General features: G+C 35.5%; 1 protein-coding gene across 1 annotated transcript in view; it reads right to left on the bottom strand.

Annotated features, from left to right (window-relative positions):
• GPATCH2 (G-patch domain containing 2) overlaps positions 1–23,888 on the bottom strand; it is a 119,192-nt gene that overhangs the window by 16,769 nt on the left and 78,535 nt on the right. Inside the window, exons 6-8 of the mRNA XM_054280332.1 lie at positions 18,105–18,169; positions 15,435–15,474; positions 12,587–12,657 (exon numbers count right to left, since the gene is read on the bottom strand). Coding sequence (XP_054136307.1) covers positions 12,587–12,657; positions 15,435–15,474; positions 18,105–18,169 — 176 coding nt within the window. The remainder of the gene's footprint in view (positions 1–12,586; positions 12,658–15,434; positions 15,475–18,104; positions 18,170–23,888) is intronic.

Below are 23,888 nucleotides of genomic sequence, written 5' to 3'. Positions count from 1 at the left end.
TGTAAAAGAATGACAACAATGCCTTGATGAGTAAGATGACAATGTACAATGCTCTGCATATTTCTTCTAAGAAGATACAGTAGATTAACAAGTAGCAAAGTGCTTGTATTTAAATAATAAAATATTCCAAGAAACTTATGTTTCACAGAGAAGTGCACTCTAGCTTCACCTAGCAAACCCATTTTTCAACACTGTTCTCCCTTTGTTTTAAGCCACATTTTCCTTCCAATTCCAACATGAAATTTTATCCAATTTAATATCAGGAACTCAACACAGTTGGACTAGTAAACCAACAGGATGATAATTTTCAGTTCTGAATTTAGCAAGAAATCAAGAAGTGTAACCCTTTCATAACTGATTGTATGATAAAGAAAATGAATATTTAAATACAATAGGGGGCAACATTAACTACAGAAAATATATTTGAGATGTTTGATCAGCAGTGGATCAGTATTTAACAATGGTATCAAACATGCAGAATAAGTTGTGTGATAGTCATAAATTATATATTCCACAGTGTGAAACTCTTGTTTTCTGAATGAAAAAGGGAGAAAGTCTGCAGGAATATAAGTAGGATGAAAGATAAAAATTAATAAAGTCAGGCAATTGAACCTGAAGACCTGAGCCACAGCAGTAACAGTGAGCAGCATTTGAGTTATTTTACCAGAATTGATTATCTGTTACACTACATTGAGATATCTAGATTATTGATCTGTAAGATTATGGTACTGGGGTCTCCCCACTTTTCCTCCAGGCACAGGGAATGGAGTTGCAACAAATAACACTAAGTAAGGACTACTTTGTTATTGTTGTCACCCTTCATGTAGAACACAGCAGTTACTTTTTAATTTAAAATCAATGAACATCTGAAAGGCAGCCTTGTTCCTTCAGCATAAATGAATCATTTGCCTTTGCCGATCACAACAACCCCATCACCAGCCAAGGTGAGCGTGGGTATTTCTTTGTTGTTGTCAAAAATTCCCTACACCACAAATAAATAACAATATGCTGGAGCACCAATTAAGCTTTGTCAAACCCGGTCTGATGGCCGCTACCATGAAATGTTCAGCCAGCTTGTGATTGTAAAGCTGCATTTGCCTTCACCAGGGCTTAACATCTGATATGCTCTGCCAGTGTAAATCACAGCAAAACAAAAAGCTCATATTTATTTATTAATTTATTTATTTAGAGAGGATCAGATAAGAACTATTACTGCTCTGGAACTGGCAGGTTAGACAAAAAGAAGCAGAGTTGTGAAGCTGCACAGTACATTTTGAAATGCCTGTAATGGGGGTATTATAAAGTAGGGAGAACTCTGACCCTCAATCAGGCTAGGTTCAGCATTATGTTTCTTAGCATTAAATCAGAAGAGAGTGGATTACAGAAAGGAAGAAAGCTATTTGCCTGCCTTCTTCCTACTTACCCCTAGCTTGCTTCCAGCTATCATTTATAAATAGTGCTCTGGAGGGGAGCTAGGCATTTTATTAGGGAAAAAATAAAACTTGTTAAGACCACCTTGCCTGAAAACCTGGCTTTTGACGTGCTGGTGACAGGGACTGGAGCAAGCAGTGTCAAATGGAATAATTTTTAAGGAAAGACAACAGGAACTTGTCGCCTCATTGTATGCATTTACAAATAGAGGCTTTTCAGAGTATTAGGCCTAGTTAAAGCTGCCCTCTGGATAAAAAGTGTTCCCAAGCAGCCTCAGACAAGCTTGGGAGACAAACAGATGTGACTATGGTCCCTGGCGTTTGGCAAGAACACTCACTGTCAATAGGAAAAATATGAGCATGGACAGGGCATCAGCTGCACCACGGCCGAGCAGGCCTGCAAGTGTCACAGCAGCGGCAAACTTGTGGCAGAGGGAAACAAGAGGGCTGCAAAAGCCAGGCTGGTGTGAACTTACACTAGCATGCCAAGAATTTTTGTTGTTGTTGTTGTGTCATGCCTCAACGTATTAAGCAAAACACTGGAAAAGCTGCTGTCAATTTTTATTCATTTTTCATCTTGCACATAGTGCAAGATTATCCTTTCTACATGGTAAATAAGAGTCTCAAAAATGAAGACAGACTGGGAAGGCAGCAATAACAAAAATAACTGAAAAAAGCTATTAAAATAGTAAATAAACCCCACAAAGTTTAGTTATTAAATCCCATAAATAAATCCCACAGATTTGATAGAGCAAACCCTTTTATAGATGCGATGACATGCAAAGAAATTCACAAGCATTTATGCATTTTTGTGAAACATTCCCTCTGACGGAAATTTTGCTATTTCCTCTTTAAATAGCGGCAGTCGCTTTATCATTTCTTTTTCTCAAGGTAGTTAAGATAATTTCCCTTACCATGGTAACATGTCTAGAATTGTCTCTTTCAGCTCCCCAAACATATCTGTGCCTACACAACACAATCCCTTTTTCCATAATTTTCATAGCTCCACAGGCAAATATTTTTGGTGAATGCCTTTTCAGCAGTTACACACATTCACCTCTCCAAGATATTTGTAACAGGTCATGTCAAATTTTTGTCCACCCTGACCTCTGCAGTCTATGGACCATGTGGTTACATTCTCCAAAGAAACAACTTGTTCTGTGGGGGAGCCAAGCTAAGGTGCTTTAAATGCAGTAAACCTACTGAGCAACTGAGGACCCAATGGGTTCTTCACTCTTTCACTGGTAGTTTTCACCCTTGCCACTATTAGAGTTAAAAGTTCACCAGTCACTAAGAACAGAACAATAAGATGGCTATAGGACAGCAGATACTCCTGAACATGTGTTCTAGTTCTCTGATTTATTACCTGCTTCTGTACTCACGATCATCTCAGGTGTTAAAAAAAAACAAAACAAAATTTACTAATGAAGGCAGGTGTGGAACAGTGTTTTTTATCTAACAGCATTTATCACATTTCTGTACACTAACTTGGAAAATCAGATACAGCACATTATTATGGTGTAATAATGAATAATGTTTTCAAGAAGACTGATTTCTATTCTATAATTAGATGAATTGGTAAAGATCAATACATGCCTATCCATAATAATGCTATTAACATCTCCCACCTGAGGAAGAAACTCACAGTAAACAGTGACACCCCGTTCTGCCACAGTATCAGTGCATTCCTGCAGATGGCTGTAGAACTCTGCAAGTTTATCACCACTGGATGCTTCAGCTAATGGAGAGGCCTGATCAAAGTTTTTAAGCAAACTTTTTCGCAAGACATCACGAAAAGGAAAAAGTTACCTGGTTTGTATTTTAGAAGGGACTTGAGAGAATTATTTTGAAAGGGAAATCTAACTGAAACTCTCAGTTTTCAGTCTTAAAATATAGATAAAAAATAGATATTCATATGGATATGATTGCAGAGAGAATGTGGTAGGGACAACTTCACTCACTTAAAGTTTGAAATTACCTGACAATTTCTTACAAGCTGAAACGAGCAGGGAGAGTGTGAAGCAATGTTCACAGCAGCAGTTAAGGATGGAGAAAGCAGAATTCAATTCTGTTTCTGTGGAACTCAGAGAAACAAGCTAATAAAATGATTAAAAAATTGAATGTGTGGAACAGCTCAACTTTATGAAAATCCAAAAATACTCTGAGCAAACCTCCTCTTATATAAGTATCTTTTACACAAAAATATCACATAAGTGATTCTCCTTACACAGAAGCCTATCTTGTTTTTTCATGGATTAAAATGCAGACATTGCTGTATCTGGTGGCCAGTGGAACACATCCATTAGTGCTGCTTAAATAAGGGAGTCTGGAGGAACTTTAACTCTTACAGATCATTCTCAAATCACCACAAGTGGCAGACAGATGCCTTCAAGAGCACTGGAGTCAACGGAACAGTTTATGGTAAGTTTAGAGGTAAACACCATTAAAACCCTATTATATATGTCTTTCTAAACATCTCATAACACTAATACCTAATTAAATTAAGATGAACATGAAATTCTACATTCCCCTTTGATTGAGTCTCCAGAATAATGGATTAAATTAAAATGTATCACTCCAAATATACGTACTAAGCAACTGGGGCTGTAAATTTGGGAAGACTATTATGTATTATCTAGGTATAATGAATACTTAATATTAATACTTAGGCAAAGGCCTCTGGCATGAGTATCAATATAGCCACAGAAAAGATGCATGATGATTTCATAATAGTATACTGAAATATGCAAGGCACATTTGTTTCTAAGGAAAATACATGAAAAACAATGGCTAAGCAAATTTATAAGGAAAGATATCCTTTTTTCCGTTGTGGTACACAGCTTGTCAAAGCATGAATGCAGCCCCTAGTGTCTACTTGAACATCCCGAGAAGGGTGGCATGTGCAGTAATGCATGTGTCCCATGGACAGTTAGAGAGGGATGGTTCCTTGTTCACCTGCCTTCTTTTACTCTTTTGTTTTCTTTTCAATTTTCTCAGACAACATTCAGGTGAAATTAGTTCCATGCTTGATTCCTCCTCATCCTTTACAAACAGTAAAGCTTTTCCTCAAACTTGTCTAAAGGATGACATCAGCTATACAACAGATTGCTTCACCTACTTCTGCAAGAGTGAAAACCATTACATTAACCAGAAGAGCTGTGCACTTTATTTCCCTTTTAATACATCTTAAAAAGATGTGATAGGCCCATACAACTCTAACTCCTTTCATACAACCCCAATCTGTTCACAACATAACTTCAAGCATAAGGGTGACATACCTGTATTATTGAGGGTCCCATTAGGACTAGAATACAATCTTTCCCTGGCCCATGAGATTACCTTATTGCTTAATAAATACTATATCCTAACACACTCCTTGCTGCTCTCTTGAGCAGGACTTTTCTCATTCAGACACAATAGTTGTCCAAAATTTATCTGAACACTACAAATTGACACATTCAACTCCACACTGGCATAACTTTAGTGCACATGATGGAAAATAAAAACCTGCATCACTCCATATAATTTGACACCCACACTCAAGTCACTTAAGCACTCTATTTGTGAAAAGAGACCCTAAAAAAGTAGTCCAGTAGTAGAGGCCTACTGCCCTCAGAAAGGATAATGCATTGTTTTTCTTGGTTCTAATTAGTAATTTAAGCATATGTTCAGCATTTAACTCTAAATGTTTGCCTTTTCCCCAAGCTCAAAGACAGCTGTCCAAGATGTGAATGCCAGAAAACATTTAAATATCAACATCTGTTGAATTATGTTAATTTAGTGTAATATAATTGGGCATGAGTTGGAATTGATCAAAAGTATATGAATTACACAAAGGCAAATCCAAACCAATATCTTGGTGTACAAACAAGTCACCAAGGAACACTGAAGGAATAAACCCAAAAAATACACTTCTGTCAAGAATTAGATAGCAAAAACTTTCCGTTTTCTTCAACAAATGACATGATTTCACATTTTCAATACAGGAAATTAATATTTACATTAGCTCAGAATATAAATTTCATATTAATTTAGAATATTTCTAAACATTTTTGATGACAAGTTCCATTATTGTTTTGTGTGAAGAAATACATGATAACAATAAAGCTCACATTCATGCAAAGGTGAAATGTAGTTTGAAAATAGGTTGCAGTAATAGAACATCAACCTGTTACAGGACATTATTTTTTCACAAATTCTAAAGCAAATATTCTTTGGTTTCTTCTGCATCTTGCAACAACACTGTTGCTATTTGAGAGATTTGGGCCTCAGTCCAGCTCTGTAGAGATGTAGAAAATATCTTTATGACTTGAGCAGTAAAGATGGATCTGAACAGATACTTTAATGGAAGGACTTGCTAATGTACTCAGCTACACTATTTCTTCCAGATATTTCTGAATACATATTTGTTTACCAAGAATGAAAATAACCTAAATATGGAACAAATGTATTTTTCCGGAAAGATTTAAAAATACACATTTTAAAGTTCTGGATTACAGCCATATAGAGTTAAGTTAAATTACTGCAAGCATTAGTGTTGTGTTCAACATCTTTTAAAATAGGTAAAGAATAAGAAGCAACATTAAAAATTCAAGTACATAATACAGTAGCACAAAAATGGAAGACGAAAATGAATTTTTATGTAATTTGAAGCAAACTATCTAAATTTTTTTCTAAACTCTTTCTCTCACCACACAAAATCACAGTCTAAATAGAAGTCAGTGTGCTTATGCCTCAGAATTTTAGCTAACATGCACCAGGGGATAATGATTTACACATATGATATTCAAGGATTCTTTCGAGATTAGTAGGAACCTGATGCAAAAATTGCAGAATTTAGTTTATTGCAGAATTTGCAATAAAACCAGAAAGAGAGAAACCCACCCTTCCTTCACGCATGGCTATTCATCTTCAACCTTACAATAGCCAGCTTCCATGTGCCTTTGTGGAGAAATGCAGAGAGACAAAACCAAATTTCTTGTAGTGGGGCAGATGATGGGACAAATGAGAGGTGGAAAACCAGGGAGCAAAACAACCTCCACTGCAGAGCTGCTCAACCACAGCTTAAACAGTTTGTGGGATGACAGTGCAAGCCCCTGTGCACAGCTCCTCCTCAGACCTTACACAGCAGGAAGGGTCTTCAGACATCTGAAGTATAAATTAACTTTATCCTTATGCCATTAATATTTTAACAGGCAAGATGAGACAAAGTTTAAGCTCTGGAACACAAAGTTGTGCAACAAGAGAGCAAGACACGGCATCTAACGCAGTGGAACATGAGAAACAAGCACACCATGTGCTAAAATTTGGTCACTTCAAAGTGAGAGATTTGCTATCAGTTTATTCAGGTTGAAAATTCAATCCAGATAGTACATCAGAAGGATCCAGAGTTACATAATTTCTAGAGGTTATCTGATTTTGCTTTTTAATTTACATGCTTTTAAAATCAGGAAAACATAACTTCCTGTTAGTTAACATAATCATATACCTGGAACTCCATTTTAAATGACAAATTTTCAGTACCATTTAGCAGCTTGTTTATGTACCTTATTATAAAGTATGTAAGATTTTAGTGCAAGAACAACAAAATTCAGCTAGTAGTTTTATGTTAAAGATGGAAAAAAATCTGCTCAGATCACACGAAGAAACGTATTTGCAAAACAGAGTACAGTTCAAAATTTTTGCTATTTTTACAGAAGTTCTCATTATGCAAATTAAAAGGTGATACTTTCAGGACATTAGATGACTAATCAGCATTTATTCAATAGATACTTTAAAGCTATCCATGAACCACTACCGAGGCTCTAAGATTTCCATAAAATTAAAGCATCACACACTGGCTACATTTTGAAACAACAATTAAACTGTCATGGCCCTGTCCTCCTCTCCCATGTGAAAATCTTTTCAGCACCTTAAAAATAAGGCCACGGTAGAGAAAACTCAATCAGGAATTGCCCTCTCCCAAAACAGCACCATCTTTTACCCTTTCCAGGGAAGAAGAATACCAAACTGATGGAATAATGTTGTCCCTGAGGGTGACAGCAAGGGAGGGAAGCAATGTGTCCTCAAACATTCACATAATTTAATCTGGAACTGCAAATATTATTAAGCAGCAATCATAACAGCACAGTTACTGCTTCATGGCACTCCAAAGAGGAGATAAAACTGCTTAGTTGTTAATTTCTAATGATGTAAACACATTTGGATTTTAATGTTGTATCTGAATCTCCTGCATTATTAGCTCTGGGGTTATAAGACATTAACTTACTACCTTTAATAATTTTACACTTGAATTAAAAGGCATGTTTAAATATGACTTTATTTTAAAGTATTTTTGTTGAGAATATGATGGCATAATGTTCATGCAATGGCATAAGCAAATCACCTAATAAAACAGCTATGCATTCCTTTGCTTTTCTGCAGTGTAAGTATGTGCACATCTTGGCGTATAATTTCCAAAAACTGGCTGAATTCACCTCCTCTGGTATTGTAATTTCATTCCGCAAAAGCCACATTAAACAATTACAGTTCTTGTAATTAACCAGTAGTCTAATGCACAGTTTTCTTATCCCAATCCATTAACAGCTGCTCAAAAAACGTAGTAATTAATGGTTTCATTTATTTTTGGCAAACCTGCACCTCGACAAATAGTTTTGTATCTGTTGCAAATTAGGACTCTTTCCCAAACAACAGATGACACGATGGGAAAGTGGGAGCAGGCAGAATCCTTGCACATCTTTGTCTCTTTAGAAGATCAAATAAAGAGCAGCTGTAATGTTGTTTGTCACATCTGTGTAAAGAGCTACCATGTTCTGTATCATCAGATGGAGATGAACAAGTGCTGTACAAACGCACAAACAGGGTTTATCCTTTAAAACCAGGAAAGACAGAAAGTTGCAATTTTAACCAAAATAATGACACACTTTTGAAAAGCTCTCCTCAGGTTTGGTGTAATTCTTTCTCTTACAAGCTTTCTTTAAATACTAATTCACAGAGAACACAGTTATAAAAAGTGAAAACATGTGAGAGTCATCCTCTTGTATCAGCACAAGGCACAAATTTAAACTGGACTGAGAACAACTAGGGAAAGGAGGGAAAGTGAGGGTAGAAAAAAACCATGAAGAATTTCAGACTGTGCTGTTCACCACGGCAGGAGAAGACTTCAAAGACTTCTGGCCAGCTCATGTGATCACTGGAGGATTGGCACACATTGATTAAATTCTTAAAACAGCCTCAGTTAGGTCGGTGAAACCCGGCATGTAAAATTCTACTCCACCTTGAAACCTTTCATAAGTATGACTTAGCCTTCTTTCAAGCCAGGATTGAACTGCATAGGAACTAAAAGTAGATTTTTTTTTTCCTTTTTCAGAGGTCTTTGGGGGAACATTGGCACGTGGAAAGCCAATACAGAATCATCAAGATTCGACCCCAAAAAATTACTAAGTGCTAAGAATTTGGGTGCTATTTTCCTTTCAGTTTCTCAATTCAGGCATGTATCAAATTATAGTTACAATACAGTAAGAAAAAATAAATATGTAGATTAAATAACACATGGTAGTTAACAGCAGCACACTACAAAAGAAATATAACACAAGACCTCTATGTAAAGGAAATAATTACATGAGAGTAACTTATTCACAGTCCGTGGGTTTCCCAACCTGCAATTCTCTTGCTTCCAGATTTCAGCATAAATTACCTAGCTATCACAGCAACTGTATGACCAAAGGCAAAAGGTGGTTAAGTATTCTGGTTATTCTGTCAAATGAGGACAAAGGTACTTCCCCTCTTCATAATGGCATTGTGACGAAAAGTACATTATGTATTTAAAGACAGAGACAGTTGTGTGATGGAGGTCCACCCCCACAGTAAACAATGAAAATACATGTTCAAAATCATGTTACAGCAGTTCAGCAAAATATCCTTCAACACTGTCCCCATTGCCAATCAAAGGAATCTCTTAGCCACGGAAAAATCTCCTTCAGATAAGTTTTTAGGTAATTTTTTTTTTTTTTGTAAAATTTTAAGGAAGTGACTTAAGAAAACATATTTTACCTTATGAGGGAAGCAGGCAAAGAGCCCATGACCAGCTTTGGCAGTTCAGCTGCCAAGCAGCAACTTGTTAACTCCCCGTAACTCAATCATGTGCAATTGTTTGCCCACTGCCTCGGGCTACAGACAGACATTTGGTCTGCTAACAACTGCGCCAGATGAAGACATTACTATCCCAAGCTATTTGTTATCACACATCTGCTGGAGATTATCATCTCCACAGCTCTGCTGGAGGAAAAAATCATGTGAGCAGGCCTTAATATGGTTTGTACAAAACCAGCCAATTTAATTTAAATAGGTGACTTGAGCTAGCCAGGCTGGTTTAGCCCAAAGCATATTAAAAAAATCAGAAAAAAACCCTTCTTTACTGGCAAAAGAATAGGGGGCAAAAAAAAGCAGCCAGAAGAATTATCTATCACCTCTAAGCAGTGTAGCTGCTTTGGGGAGGAGATTCTTCCCAGCCTAATGTAGAGAGATAATGTAAACAGAGAACTTTTTCAAGGCTCTACAGGAGAAGGACATGCAGCTTTTAAAAGAGTATTTTTTGGTACTGTTAATAACTTAGAAAAAGGAATGGGAAAAGTACATATTCACAGATTAAATACTATCTGTACATAGTATAGATAGTATTCAGAATAAATAGACATATATATTGAATTGTATCATCATGTGTAATATAATCTATTCTGGTTCTAAGTTTCGTGGTGCAGGACTGTCCCCCTCCTTAACATCTGTCCCTCAGTAGCCATATCAACAGTTCTCTACAGACTGATTATCTTGCCACTAGCAGCAGTTTGTACAGGATTAGACAATTATCATTAATGTTGACAGAAGAAACCTAAGACATTAAAGCAAGTGCAGTAAAACTCATCCCAGATAGTAGGATTCCACCATGAGACAGCTGCAGACCATTGCCACGCTTAGAGCTCCACACCTTTCTGATGTATTTACAGAGTAAATGATTCCACAAGTCACTGTTCTAATGTAATGTCCACATGCTGAAACAAGAACCGTGTTCAGCCATCCAAAAGGGGTAAGAAAAGTCAAGGCAAGCATAGAAAATTGTGTATATGTACATATCTCAATACACATATGAAAACCAGAAACAAGCTCTTCCAGAATGGCAAACAAAGAAGAAATACATATATCTGAAAACCATGCAAAAAAGATCCAGAGAAATTCAGTCTTGCTAAAAAATCAGATTAGACTGTATTCTGGATAAGTACAATAATTTTATAGAATGTCCAAAACTTTCCCACTGCTGCTGTTTCTCACTGCATTTAGCAACAAAGAGTAAGGCAATATAAGGTCACACCCACTGCTTTTCATATGCATCTTTCAAGGGGATTACTCATCTGAATTAGCTTAAGGTGTTCATATATTTTTATTATCTATCTTGTAAACAAGACTCCATGCTTTGAGATTCTAAGACAGCATAGGGCCTATTAAAAACAAGATTTTGTAGTTTGAAATATTTTTTAAAGTCACTTCAAGTTTCCATGGCAGACAGAGAGAACTGTGGTTTTCTGAAAGAGCACAAATAATTATTTTGAAATAACTTGACTCATTTGGATGAATCTTTATGTACATTGTAATATTAGTTTCTTACTTAAGCTCTACTTGAACAATGCAGATATTTTTTAGAAAATGCTAATCTTTAGTCTTGAATTTACCACCTATTACCTGTACACAAACCTGCCACATATTTATTGGGATAAGAGTCTATTAAGGTACTGTTAACTGGATGTGAAGAGTGTTTAAAGATCACTTCAGGTTTTCAAGGCCATTTTACAAGTCTCTATTCTAACTGCTTCTGCAGGTAAACATCAGTTCCCAAGAGCTTCACTGGTCAGGATAACAAACACATAAGTTATGATTCTGAATTCCTCAAACTGTGTTTTATTTTGCTACAGCATAAAGAAGATCCTAAAAGACTCAGAATACAATCTGTTTCTTACTGCTCAGTTTAAAACCACTTTAAACTCTCAGTTTTGTGTAAGCAGTCTGATAGTAAGACTGCATTTATGGTGAAAATTCTATCTAAAGTTAAGTAATTCAAAAATTCAGAGTGAAAATATCATTTAACAAGTAAACTTGCCAGAAAATCTATGCAGAAATTTTCAGAATTTTAATATAAGAAGTTTGGTAGACAAAGATAATCAAAATTTCTATAGATGAATGACTGACACTTCTGTAACCTATGTTTGAGAGCATGTAACCAGAACTAGCATACAATGAAACATTTGTATTAAAATTATATTAAAAAAATATTGGTATACTTTTCCAGGTAATCATCAAGGTAAGTACCTAAAAATATTAAAAACTGTGGTCTGGGTGACCATATATATACTGAAATTCAACTGCCTGACAGGAAATTTTCTCAAGTGGTACCACAGAATTACATACTGATATAAATTTATTACAACTTTTTGATGAAAGTGATTTGATAGCACATTGTCATCTTTACAGGATAACATAAAAATTCTGTAAGGTGTTGTGCATAGCAAGACAAGCATTTCTGTAGATTCTCACTTGAGAAAAACTAGAATTAAAATAATTATTTGGTAGAATAGATTCAGCAGGTGACTTGTACATAAAAAAACCCCTCTAGAAAGAGACTCCTAGACCAGTAAGTTCAGTCTTGAAATTTTTGTCTTTTAAGAGGAAGGAAAGAAGATGGAGAATAGAATTAGATTTGTTTTTATTAAGTCTTCACAATGAAATGTTTATTGTCAAAACACAAGAACAATTAAAGTATTATAGCATTTGAGTTATCCTCTTGATTTCAGATATGCATAATAGAATTTTATAAATTTCCAGTGCTTAACTTACATGCCAGAAGCACAAACCTTACTCTGGCATCCATTTAGTTCTGATGTTCTAAAGAGATTAAGTTAGATAAAAGTGCAGTTGCATAGTCAACAAAAAAGGTCTAATACTCATATATAAGGCAAAGATTATGCCATGCAAAAAATTCATGAAAGTAAGTCACAAAAAATCCCAGACCTCTGGAAATACCCCAAAAGAATAGTGTAAATTTTACATAAAGATTTAAGGAATCAATAAATTCCTAAACTGTACTAAAGGCAAATACCACATTAAGTTACCTGCTGGCTGTTTTTACAGAGCTGTTCTTCTTGTGTCCCCTGTCTGAGCGGTTGTCTCGCAGGAGTTGAAGCTGTTAAAAAAAATAAATTCAGAAGACTCTCACAAACAATGCCTTTATTTGCTCTTTAGAATTGCTATATGGACAATGCAGTTATTTCCTCTCTTGAGTAATCTGTCAATAGCTTTCATCCATGACTTTTGAGATTAATATTAATAGAATTTTACAATACTAGTAAATATGTAAATATATATATATATGTAAATATATATGTATCAACTAATTTAAAATGCCTAAATAATTGAAATTGTAAGAATCAAAGCATTTTCAAAACATAATAGAAAGTTATGCAATTCACAATTTCACAATAAACTTATGTGTAAAATTTTATGATTTTCACAATTTCAATTTAAATTTTTGAAGTTGTATAATTAGAAGTGTTGGAGGACACTTGATTTACAAAAAACCAATCAAGTTAGCACTTGTGTCTAAGCAGTTATGAAACAGTTATAAATTCTTCTGAGCCCCAGGAGCTTTAGTAATTTGCAAGCTGCAGAATAAACAAAAACACAGTATTAAAGTTTCCTGTAATAGTGAGGAAGTAGGAGTAGTGAAGGATTTGTTTAACTGAAATGATGACTCAGTTTCTGAAACAAGCTGTCCTTTATTTTTAGACAAGTAAGACTTTTCATTCAGACTATCTCCAACACTCTAAAGTCTATTTCCAGCATTATGATGTTTGTCAGATGAGTCAGGTGCACTAAGTAAAAAAACAACCATCAGAATACTATACTAAAAAAATTAAAACTGGACAGTATAAAACCTCCACAAATGTTTGAAATGGCTCATATATTGAAGAAAAAATAGAATGAAAGACTGTTGAGAAACAAAGTAGAGATAAATTGACCTAATATTCACAGGAAGACACTACAAAATCCCATGGAAGTTAGGAAATGATCAACTTCAAGACTCGGCCAACCTCACCTTCATGTTGTAAGTGAGCATAGACTCCAAAAACTGCTACCAGTCAGAAAAACTGAACAGTTTTCCCCCACTTTCTACAGCTTCCTTCCTATACAAGGAATGCTTCCTGTCATGTCAACTATCTTGTTCTCAGATGCAGTAAAATAGTTTATAACTTAAATAAATTTAGTGAGAATTTCATTGGTTGTCAAAATTACATTACACCACCATTACATCATTTCTTTTCTTCTGTCTTACCAAAAAGCTCAAATCCCTTACGCACCAGTAACATCTGTAACTCATAACATCAGCTTTAGTTCACAAGTCCTTATTAATCTGTAAGTTACAAATTCAGTTAACTTCCAACAACCTCTGACAACACAGCTCTTAGGAAAGATGAAAAAATCCATGTAAAATACAAAATTACCTAAAATTCACTATTATCTGAAAAAAATTGATTAATTCATTCTATACCAGCTAAGCAGACATTTCTCATCTTCTAGGCTGAAAATCAGTGCTGGCATGTATGATATACATTAAGTTACTTCTCATTCGGGAATTTCCTTATTTTTCAGCTTAGAATCTTTTAAGGAAGTAAACAGTACAACTTCAATTAACCCCATTACATGACACGATCAAGATTTAAAAGATTACTCAAACTCGTAGTAATCTAATTCTTTTTTAGGTGTTTCTTCAACTAGGAAAATTATTTCAAAATAATGACTGTTAAATATGAATTATATAAAGCTGTCTACTTAGAGTTCAAGTGTCAGTCAGCTTATTGTAACATGCTGGAATCTCACAATTTACAGCTAAAACTGCTATGTTTTATCTACTCTGGCAGTTTTGGGTAAGCAGCATTGTTTGCTCTGGAGTTCAAAAGAAAGGGGAGGGAACAGGAAAGTTTTAAACTATGACTTAAGTATAAGCTACAAGTATTCATGATGGATAATCCTAAAATTAACCTTCCAAGGACTCTTCAGATTTTATTTCCTTTTGAAGTTTCAAATCTGTTTACATCTGCAAAAGTACCAGCAAACTGGGACAGATCTAAGGAAATCAACTGTTATATAGATTTTTTCCAACTTAAAGAAATAGAACGTTTGTGTTAAATTTCAATGCATTGATGACATATTCAGCTACTTTTACTGAATAGGTGAAGTTAACTACACATTTGTGAAATGAAACCAGATTTATTTTCACATTTTATAGTTTTGGACAGTAAGTTCTGTTTAGACCATTCTACCATTCATAAAGGTATTCCTCCATCTCTGAAGACAAGCTAAAGAACTCAGTGCTATGCTACCAATCAAATAATAAATACAGCTTCACATTCCTGCAACTACATCTCTAGGCTTGGATCTCCCAGGGACTGCACTGTGGGGGCAGTCAAACTAATAAGGTATTTTCACCAATATCTGCACCATGATGGAGATTTAATAGCTCCTCTTTTTCTGCTGTAGTCATTGTAACCAATGAAATGCAGAAAATTGGAACTGAAGATCTTCCTGTAGAAGCCTCTCCACTTGTGTAACTGGTTCTGTGTTTCTTGATTTTCGCAGCAAAATGTTTTGCTTTCCAGCATTTTGAAAAAGGTAACATTTGGAAATACCACCATTGACAAAATTATTAAAAAAAAAAATCAGAATTTTCACTTGAATGTTAAAACCTCAAGAATATTTAAGTGAAATTAAGTGACTAATTAAAGAGTTTTAACTAAGAGAATTTTGGAAATACACTGCTGTATGTTTGTTTCCAAGAAGATATGAAATTATACCTCTGTTGTTGAAATTTCTTAAAATATTAGCCCACTACCTCTGGAGTAGAGGTAGTTAAAGTTCTTTATATATCTCAAGTAAATTGGTCTTGATCAAAGCAGTTCTTACCTGGCTATGTTCCTTCCTAGCCCCAGGGCTAAACCAGTGACTGTGGGAGAAAAAGAAAAGACAGTTTTAACAATATAACTAACAAAGCACATGCTGTCATATGACCAGTCTGTGCGTGCTTTTGGGTATTTTATTGCCTGCCAGGAAAACACAGCCTTTGGCAATGGTTTATTTTAATGGGCTATTTTTATTGAACTCCCTAAGTTTGTAACAGTTGTGAAAGAATTCATCACCAATTTCACTTCTGAGTAGCTGCTGGCTTTGCAGGTAATAATATTTTGTCAAACAAGCTAAAATAATACGTAAATGATGGTATTTTAATATACTACAATGCACATGCCATAAATTAGAGTAATTCCATGTTTAGTACTGAAGTGGTACTTATTAATGATTATAGCTGAAAAGACTTTCAAGTAGTTTGGACTACCTGCTACCTGTTAATGTATTATTTCACAAACTGAGGTCTGAGATTGAATCTAAAGCAAAATGCCAAGTCTGAAAACCCAGTGGCTTCATATTTCCATACAACTGCAAAACTGTGACTACTGGCAGCCTTATTTCACAGAGATGGAAATTTGGAGTAAGATTTTGACACACAGGGCTGCCATAATGTGCCTTTTCCCTCAACAGCAGTAAAAGCATAATACTGGTTCACATACACACTGTGGTCACAAAGAGCTGAATTACCATCTGAATGGAGCTGTAGCAAGCATCATACAAACCTGCACCCTTGCAAAATGAAAAGAAGACAGAAAAAAAAACCTACAACAAGGCGGATCTCAAGTTACATGTAGTATCCACATACTATTTGGATTAAGCAAGCAATAGGTTTTGGTCAAAGGATAAAATAATTCCATCCATCACAATATTGCACAGAAAAGAACATCCCCACTATCTGCTATTATGCTTGCATGTTCCTCTAGAAGTGTAACCAAAGATTACAGCTTAACCTAGCGATGCTTCTTCTGAAACAGTTCCATTCAATATAATTTAGTCCAATTTTCTCCTCTAAACAGCCACATAATGACACTCTAAATTTTTACTTTAATTAGTATACTGAGAAGATTCTAATTCCATGGAATTGTCTGGTTTAAATCTCTTATTTTCAAGTCACAAATCTAAAAATTTTGTGGCTTTTTGTCACTCAGCTTTTCAGAGTTTGATAATGAGCAGTCAACCCTCTCATTCTTGCGTAAAAGATCAGAACATCCATACTGCTTTTTCTGCTTTTAAGGTGATTAAGGAAAAGGAGTTGGAAATAAAAAAGGAATTACAGCAATAAAGTCAAAAGTATACCTTGAGACAAAGTAGACATCTACATATTTTGGACACAAAACATTCATCAATTGCATTCAATAGCTCAAAATCTGGTGAAAATTGGGAGATTCTATATACACACAACTTTGATGCTGGTAGTGGATGGAAAGTAAAAACATCACATTTGCAAGTGATTCAACAAATAAGGTCACAATTGTCCAGGGGCTGATGAAAATCAGAATATAATGAGTTAATTTAAATTCTGCATAGATGTTTGTCTTGTCTCTGACCAGTGTGAACAGCAAATGCTCAAGAAGGAGCAGCAAACTGGGGCATCCTCCACATAAACTCTTGTGGACTGTGCCAAATCAGTTGATTACAGACTAAATGATCAGTAAAAGCACATTTCTAGTGAAAAATACACCAAAGTAATTGGAATATGCCTCACATTTAGATATTAAAAACTCTTCAAAAAAAGTAAGACCTTTTCAAATGGAAAAGTGATACATCACACTAGTTTTAAACTTTTTGCCCATTCCCTTAATTACAATATTATTTGTCTGCTTGTTTCTTTTAAAATAAGCAAAAGTAAAGCCCAGCTGAATTATTACTTGGTAATAAAAAGTTATGGTAGAAGTAACTTATGAAATCAAAACCTCTTGAATTTACACATGCTTTATCAAGTTATGAGATGAAACAGGTGGATCAGTGGTGTAAAACAGCTGGTACTGAGGAGCTGATGTCTGTAGCATCTCTGCTTTGGCAAGTTTTGTTTTAAACTGTGGATGATATATTTAGTAGCAGTTAGAACACATAAATGTATCTCCAAATATACTATTTCCTCATTATGTTTCTCTGTGTTTTAGAGTTTTGATTTGAAAAATAAAGGAAAAGGTAATACTCAAAGTATTCAAAAGATGTAAAAAATAAATAATGCTGTTAAGTGTTGTCAGATGAAGAGAATGAGAGTTTACAATAATGACACACTAGAGTAAATAAACAAAATGAATTACACTCCCTATTTACAGGTATTTAAACAATGAATTCAATATCTTTTTGTGAAAATTATTATAAACTTCTTCCTCACATGAAAGACTAGAAGATGTGATGCTTATATATTTTCATACATCCCATTTTTGCTATCCAGCCTTAAACAAGTTTGTGTTTTAGGAAAGGATATTTAGGAAGTTAATAAAAATATACTTACAAAGCACTGACTTTCATGTTTCCTTAAGAAACAAAAAATTAACTAAAAAGGATTGTAAGTACTCTTACTAAATAAAGACCATCACATAACTGAGCTGAGGTTACAAGAGATGTTTGTGCAGTTGTAAAATGTGGCTTTGGGGCAGAGGTACCATTGTAAAGCTAATAATAACAAAAAAAATTGTAATTCCCATCACTGATACTCACTCGTGGTGAAGAGAATCCTGGGACAAGTGAACTGTTTTCCTGCTACCTCCTGGTCCTGGAGTTATCTAATGGAAACATGAAGGAAAAAAGAAGTCTTTGAATAATGGGGCAGCATATGCACAAAATGATTGCTTACTAAGAAAATACATCAAAAACATTAAATACAAAATAGAGACAGTATACTAGATACAGTAAATGCAATCAGCAATATCTGCAATTTTTCAATAAAGTCTGAGTGCAGGAAGCACTATATGAGATTAAGGAAAACCCTTTATGAACAATTTTGATTGGACATCAGACATAAATACATTTACAGATTTTAAGGACCTAGGCTACTTTTCTGTAAAGTCCATTTTATCTGCAAAAAAGGAAAGTTAGATGTTTTGAAAATCATAGCCAATATGGCTCATACAGCAATAAATTTATTAAAAAAACAACCCTCCCAACACAAAGCTTTTGAAATTCAAGTGTACACAGGATATAAAGCAAAGGTAAATTATTTTTACCAAACAGTACTGTAGTCCTTGTCTAGTGTTTTATACATACTGTAACCTGAAATATGTGCTATTCTCAGCTGAAGAATGATCTTCAGAATGCACAAGAGCACATGCAGACTTTTGCAGGTGATAACATACTGATATTGCTAAAGAAAGGATTCAAACAGCTTTGCTTTTATTTTTGCAATATGCTTAATTCACGTGCATATGTGGATAAATAAAAGCAGAAGAATAAGAGACAACTCATGATGCACAGGCTCAAGGAGCTAGAGTAGCAGGTAAACTATTCCTGATGGAAAGAATGAAGCAGCAAACTTTCCATTCCTTGGAGATAATTTTACGGTCAGGAGATGACCAGAGGAGGGAATGAAGTCAGATGTTCTTGCAGGTTTGACAGGAGACCACAAAAACTCAATGCTAATACATTTATATGGCTCAGGCTTGCCAGAAGTACATAAGCTGGAGATTCATGGATAAAAACAGCCCACTCATTATTATAAGAACAATGAGCTCAACTCTTTAAGTAAAACCTCCCTATTAATCTGGTGTTGTAATGGAGAAAAGGCAGGGTAGTCAGAGCTCCAAGTCTGGAAGACTTTCAAAGAATGCTCACTGAATAATTTGAGAGTTCCACATGGTTAAAGTATTTGACCAAAATCTGCTTCTTTGACCTGAAGAATGATGTCACTCTGGGCTGAATTGAGAAACAATAAAGTGCTGTCACTTTTCTGGCTGAGGGGGATAAAAAAGCATTGGTAATACCTTACCTCTGAAAAATCTATGCAAACATACAAATCATAATAGAGGAAATCACGACAGCTACATAGGAGAACAGCACCTACTGCTTTATTCCCCTTTGGAATTTACTGCTTTACTAGACTGATCAAGGCCTTACACAGCCATGGGATAATAATAAAACACTGACAAAATGCTACTGTTTCAATGCCATAGCTCATCTAATACTAAAACTGAGAAATGGCCATTCACAATGACAGACCTGGAAATATAAGCCAGTATTTTAATATGTAATTTCCAAATTTTAAGATTAATAACTAAACTGTTACTTTAAAACTACAGGTAAACATGCAGCTCAGCTCTTGAGAGTTGTATCCTGCATTAATCTCAAAATGAGGTTTTCATGCTATTCCAGTGGGTATCCCTGGAATATAGTAATCCATTTTCTACACTGTGGCTATAAGAAAAGCGGACTGTGCCTATGTCATGCTTTGTTAGAGGTTCATGATCACATTATCTCATGGTGGACCTGACACTTTTATTCAGTTTACAGTATGTTCTGTGTACAGGCAACTTATTTCCTTTGCCAGGGCTGCTGACAACCTTTTCCACACTATATTAATCTTGTTTACAGACTTTATCTTGGTACAAATATCAGAAAACTGAACTTTTTATCTCAGGGAGAAAATAAACAACATGTTGACAGAAGCAAAAGCTATTTTCTGCACTAAAATTGGTTGTTTACCTGCAGCCATACTTATGGAAACAAGTTTAAGTTTCCAGCTTACTCAAAATACATAATCTGAAATTTAATAAGCATGGAAATTTCAAGAAAATTCACTTGATAAATTGCCAGTTTTAAAATAATACAGAAACCACAGAAGTAGGTTTTTCCACCAATTTTTATGAGAATATGAACTTGCTTGGAATACAGTTACAAGTGATCACAGTGTTCAGGTTTCTACTGCACACCCCAGATGGCTTCAGCTACCACACAGACACAGAATGTTTGTAAAACTAAACTCACAAGGTACACACATACAGACCTTTGCATAAAACTTGCTGCTAATTACTCTAAGATTCCCAATATGTTAATGCAAATTAATTCCTGTTTGCAAAACGTACCGAGGGTATAAAAAACTAAACCAAACCTCATTGCCCAACTTCATCTGCTACCTCACCATTACAAAAATCTTCAATATTAATAAAGTTCAGGGTCATTTTTGAAACTTTTATTCTCTTCTGGCTTCAAGTCCTTTCACCACTGCTTGAATAAGAAGACAAGGTGATGGCTGCATCCTATTCATAGAATCCCTGAGACACGGGTACTCCAAATCAGAGACAAAGTATTCCTGATTTGCAAAGATTTCTTTGCCTGCAAAATTATGACCTAAACTCAAGGACATGGAAAAAAGAAAAAGTATTCAACACTAAGGGGCTCTGCCTCAGAATACACAACACCATCTACTGCTGCCCAAAATCACAGTTGGAAAAGGCCCCCAGGATCATCAAGTCCAACCTTTAACTGAGTACCACCATGCCCACTAAGCCCTATCAAGAAGTGACACGTTTCATTCTTTGAACACCTCCCAGGATGGCAATTCCACCATTTTCCTGGGCAGCCTGCTCCAATTAACTACCATCAGTGAGGAAATTTTTCCTAATATGCAACCTGATCCTCCCCTGCGAGATACTACACGTGACAAACTTCAGAAGTGACGTAAAGAAAGATGGTGGGAATAAACACAAAAAGGACAAGAAAGTCAGAGGAATTCACTCTGGCTAAAATAATATTAAGCACTTCAACTGTCATTTTAAAATACCAATAATAGAAAATAGAGCATTTTGGCTGGAAGGAACCTACAGTGAGCATCTTGACCAATTCTCGGCTGACTAATTTAGAGTGCAATTGTTAAGGACACAAAGGGGCACATTGTTAATTGTCCAAAACCACCAACTGGTGTGGGGCATCAGCCAAGTCTCTCAGAATCCTGCTTTGGTGTTTGAAAACACCCTTGGTAAAGAAATGCTTCCTGCTGTCCAGTCTGAACCTCCCCTGGAGCAGCTCTGCACCATTCCCACACATGGTATCACTGGTCCCAGGGATAAGAGATCAGACCATCAACACTTCCCCTCCTCAGGAAGCTGTAAGAGGTCACCTCTCAGTCCCCTTTCCTCCAGGGCAGACAGGCCTGGAGCCCTCAGCCACAGCTCACAGGACATGCCTTCCAGGGCTGTCAACAGCCTTGCTCTCTCCTCTGGACATATTCAAGGACCTTCCTGTCCTCCTTCAACTGTGGAGTCAGAACTGCACCCAGCACTGGGGGGGAGGCTGCACCAGCGCTGGATCCTGCGAGATCATCCCCCCTTCTGAGAGGCTCACACCACTGAGGGACCAGGAGCAAAGTGCCCACAGCTCAGTCACAGGGTGCTTGAACACCACCACTTACTTTATATGAACAGGCTAAACGGTGTCAAAGATTGGAGAAATAAAAAATAATCAATTTTTGCATCTCATAATTAAATATGAAAGTGCTATTTTAATTTACATGTGCTGTAGTGTAAAGGAAAGTTACTACCGGGCACTAAGAAAAATCCACAACACATTAATGAACAACAAAAATGTTACACTGCACTTAACAATTCTGCTTACTTTTCATTTGAAGTATATTTTAATGTTCAGTTACAGAATAGCCCATGAAAAGTCATGAATTATTTTTTAAAGACATCTATGATACAAAGCTCCCAAGTATGGATGTGTTCAAGACTCAATATCTTCTTAGTATTTTAAATAGTATAAACAACCCTAATGTGCACGCTCATCCATTCTTGTCGCTTATTTTTTCCCATGTTACCACACAATCAAGTGAGTAAATACACTCCCTGTTCATAATTTATGTTTATCTTAGCACATAATATTTTTGAAAAAACACAGACTATGTCCTATTGATAACTGTTCCTGAGATATATTTTCCATTACTTAAAAAGTAAGTTTATTGCAGATTAAGTAGGTTTTAAACACTGAAAGTGGTATTTTTGCCTTTTGAATTAGATTTTATGCCAAGCACTCCATAGCATGGGCAATGAAAAGATACTGCTGAGCTCTTTTTTACAGGATGTTATTTCCTTTCCACGATTTAGTGGACTTGGCAGTGCTGGGTTTATGGCTGGACTCGATCTTTCTCACATGTCCTTTCTAATCTAAATGAGTCTATGATGTGCTTTAAAAAGCCACATAAATAATTATGAAAGTATTTGATTTGAAAGCTTAGCTTAGTCATCACAATATGTCACATTCATAGCAGGTAAAACCAGTAATATTTCAGTAAAATTTTGCTGGACACTAACTACACAAATAAGCTTGCTGCTGTCCTAAATGAAAGAACAGGTTGCTTTTTCTGCTCTGTAAATTAACTGCTATGATCAACTACAGCTTAAAAAGTTCCATAGCAAACCCAATTTTCTCAGGCAGGATTTCAGCACAGAAGTTGTTTTCCAAAATGAAATGCAACTAAAATCAAATCCTGGAGAATGGGATTTTGCAGGAAATTACAGCATGACAGTGTCAAATTCATAATTCAAAGATCTGCAACTGTCACTTTATAGGAAATTAAATCAAACTATATCAAGGGAAAAAATAGATTAAAACCTATTCTCCCCATTTTATTGCACTGATTAAAAGCAATACCTTACTATTTTCGGCACCTATTTAGTATTACTCATTTTTTACCCCCTCTCCACTAGCAACCTTGGAAAGTACATACACTAAACAAGGTTCTGGATTTAAAATACATCTTTAAAAAAATATAGATGCACATTTGACTTGGAGCAATACAGAAAATGATGAAAACAAAAATAGCTTTCACAGTATACATTACTGGAACAGTGCTATAATCCTTGACATTACCATTACACTGTTATTCCCTCTGAAAGCATACTCTTGCTGAAGGGCCCAAACTGACCATTCCAGAGAAGCATCTCTTTAATGTACAGATTACCTTTAAGTGATGCTCAGTCAAACTCTACAAAGTCTCCATGAAGATATGGCTCACTGGCAGAGTATTTCTATACCAGTTTCTTGCTACCCTAGTCATATTTCTTTAAAATTAGCCTCTTACTAGCAGTGTTGCAAAAATCAATGGATCATTGCCATTCTGTTTACAAAATACATGCGAGTGATAGGGAAAGAAAAAAAAAAGAAAAGAAAAATAGTTCAAAAGACATGGATTTTTATCCTAACGCAAACAGGCACCTCCCTGTACATGTTTTACTGTTTTCTCTTAAGGCATTTAAAAAAAAAGAAAAAAGAAAGTAAGAATTAGCAAGTTTCTTGGCATGACAGAGTATGTCCCAGCTCCCCAGTCTCTCCAGTGATTTCACACACTGTTAAGAATTTTCTCTACATTTCTTTTCACACAACTGATCAAACTGCCTCTATCTCTTGATATACAGCTTTCAACTGAATGATTAACAGATGGAAAGGAATACCATGAGAATATTAGAGACTAAAAGAAGAAAACTCTACTATTGAACCGAGCTACTTCAGAGAAAA

The sequence above is a fragment of the Melozone crissalis genome, unplaced genomic scaffold, assembly GCF_028551555.1.
Source record: "Melozone crissalis strain CALT ecotype California unplaced genomic scaffold, PUWL_Pcris_2 ptg000027l_1, whole genome shotgun sequence".
In the NCBI taxonomy this organism is placed as follows: domain Eukaryota; kingdom Metazoa; phylum Chordata; class Aves; order Passeriformes; family Passerellidae; genus Melozone; species Melozone crissalis.
Note: the sequence above shows the minus strand (reverse complement) of the source record. Positions and strands in the feature narration are given on the sequence as shown.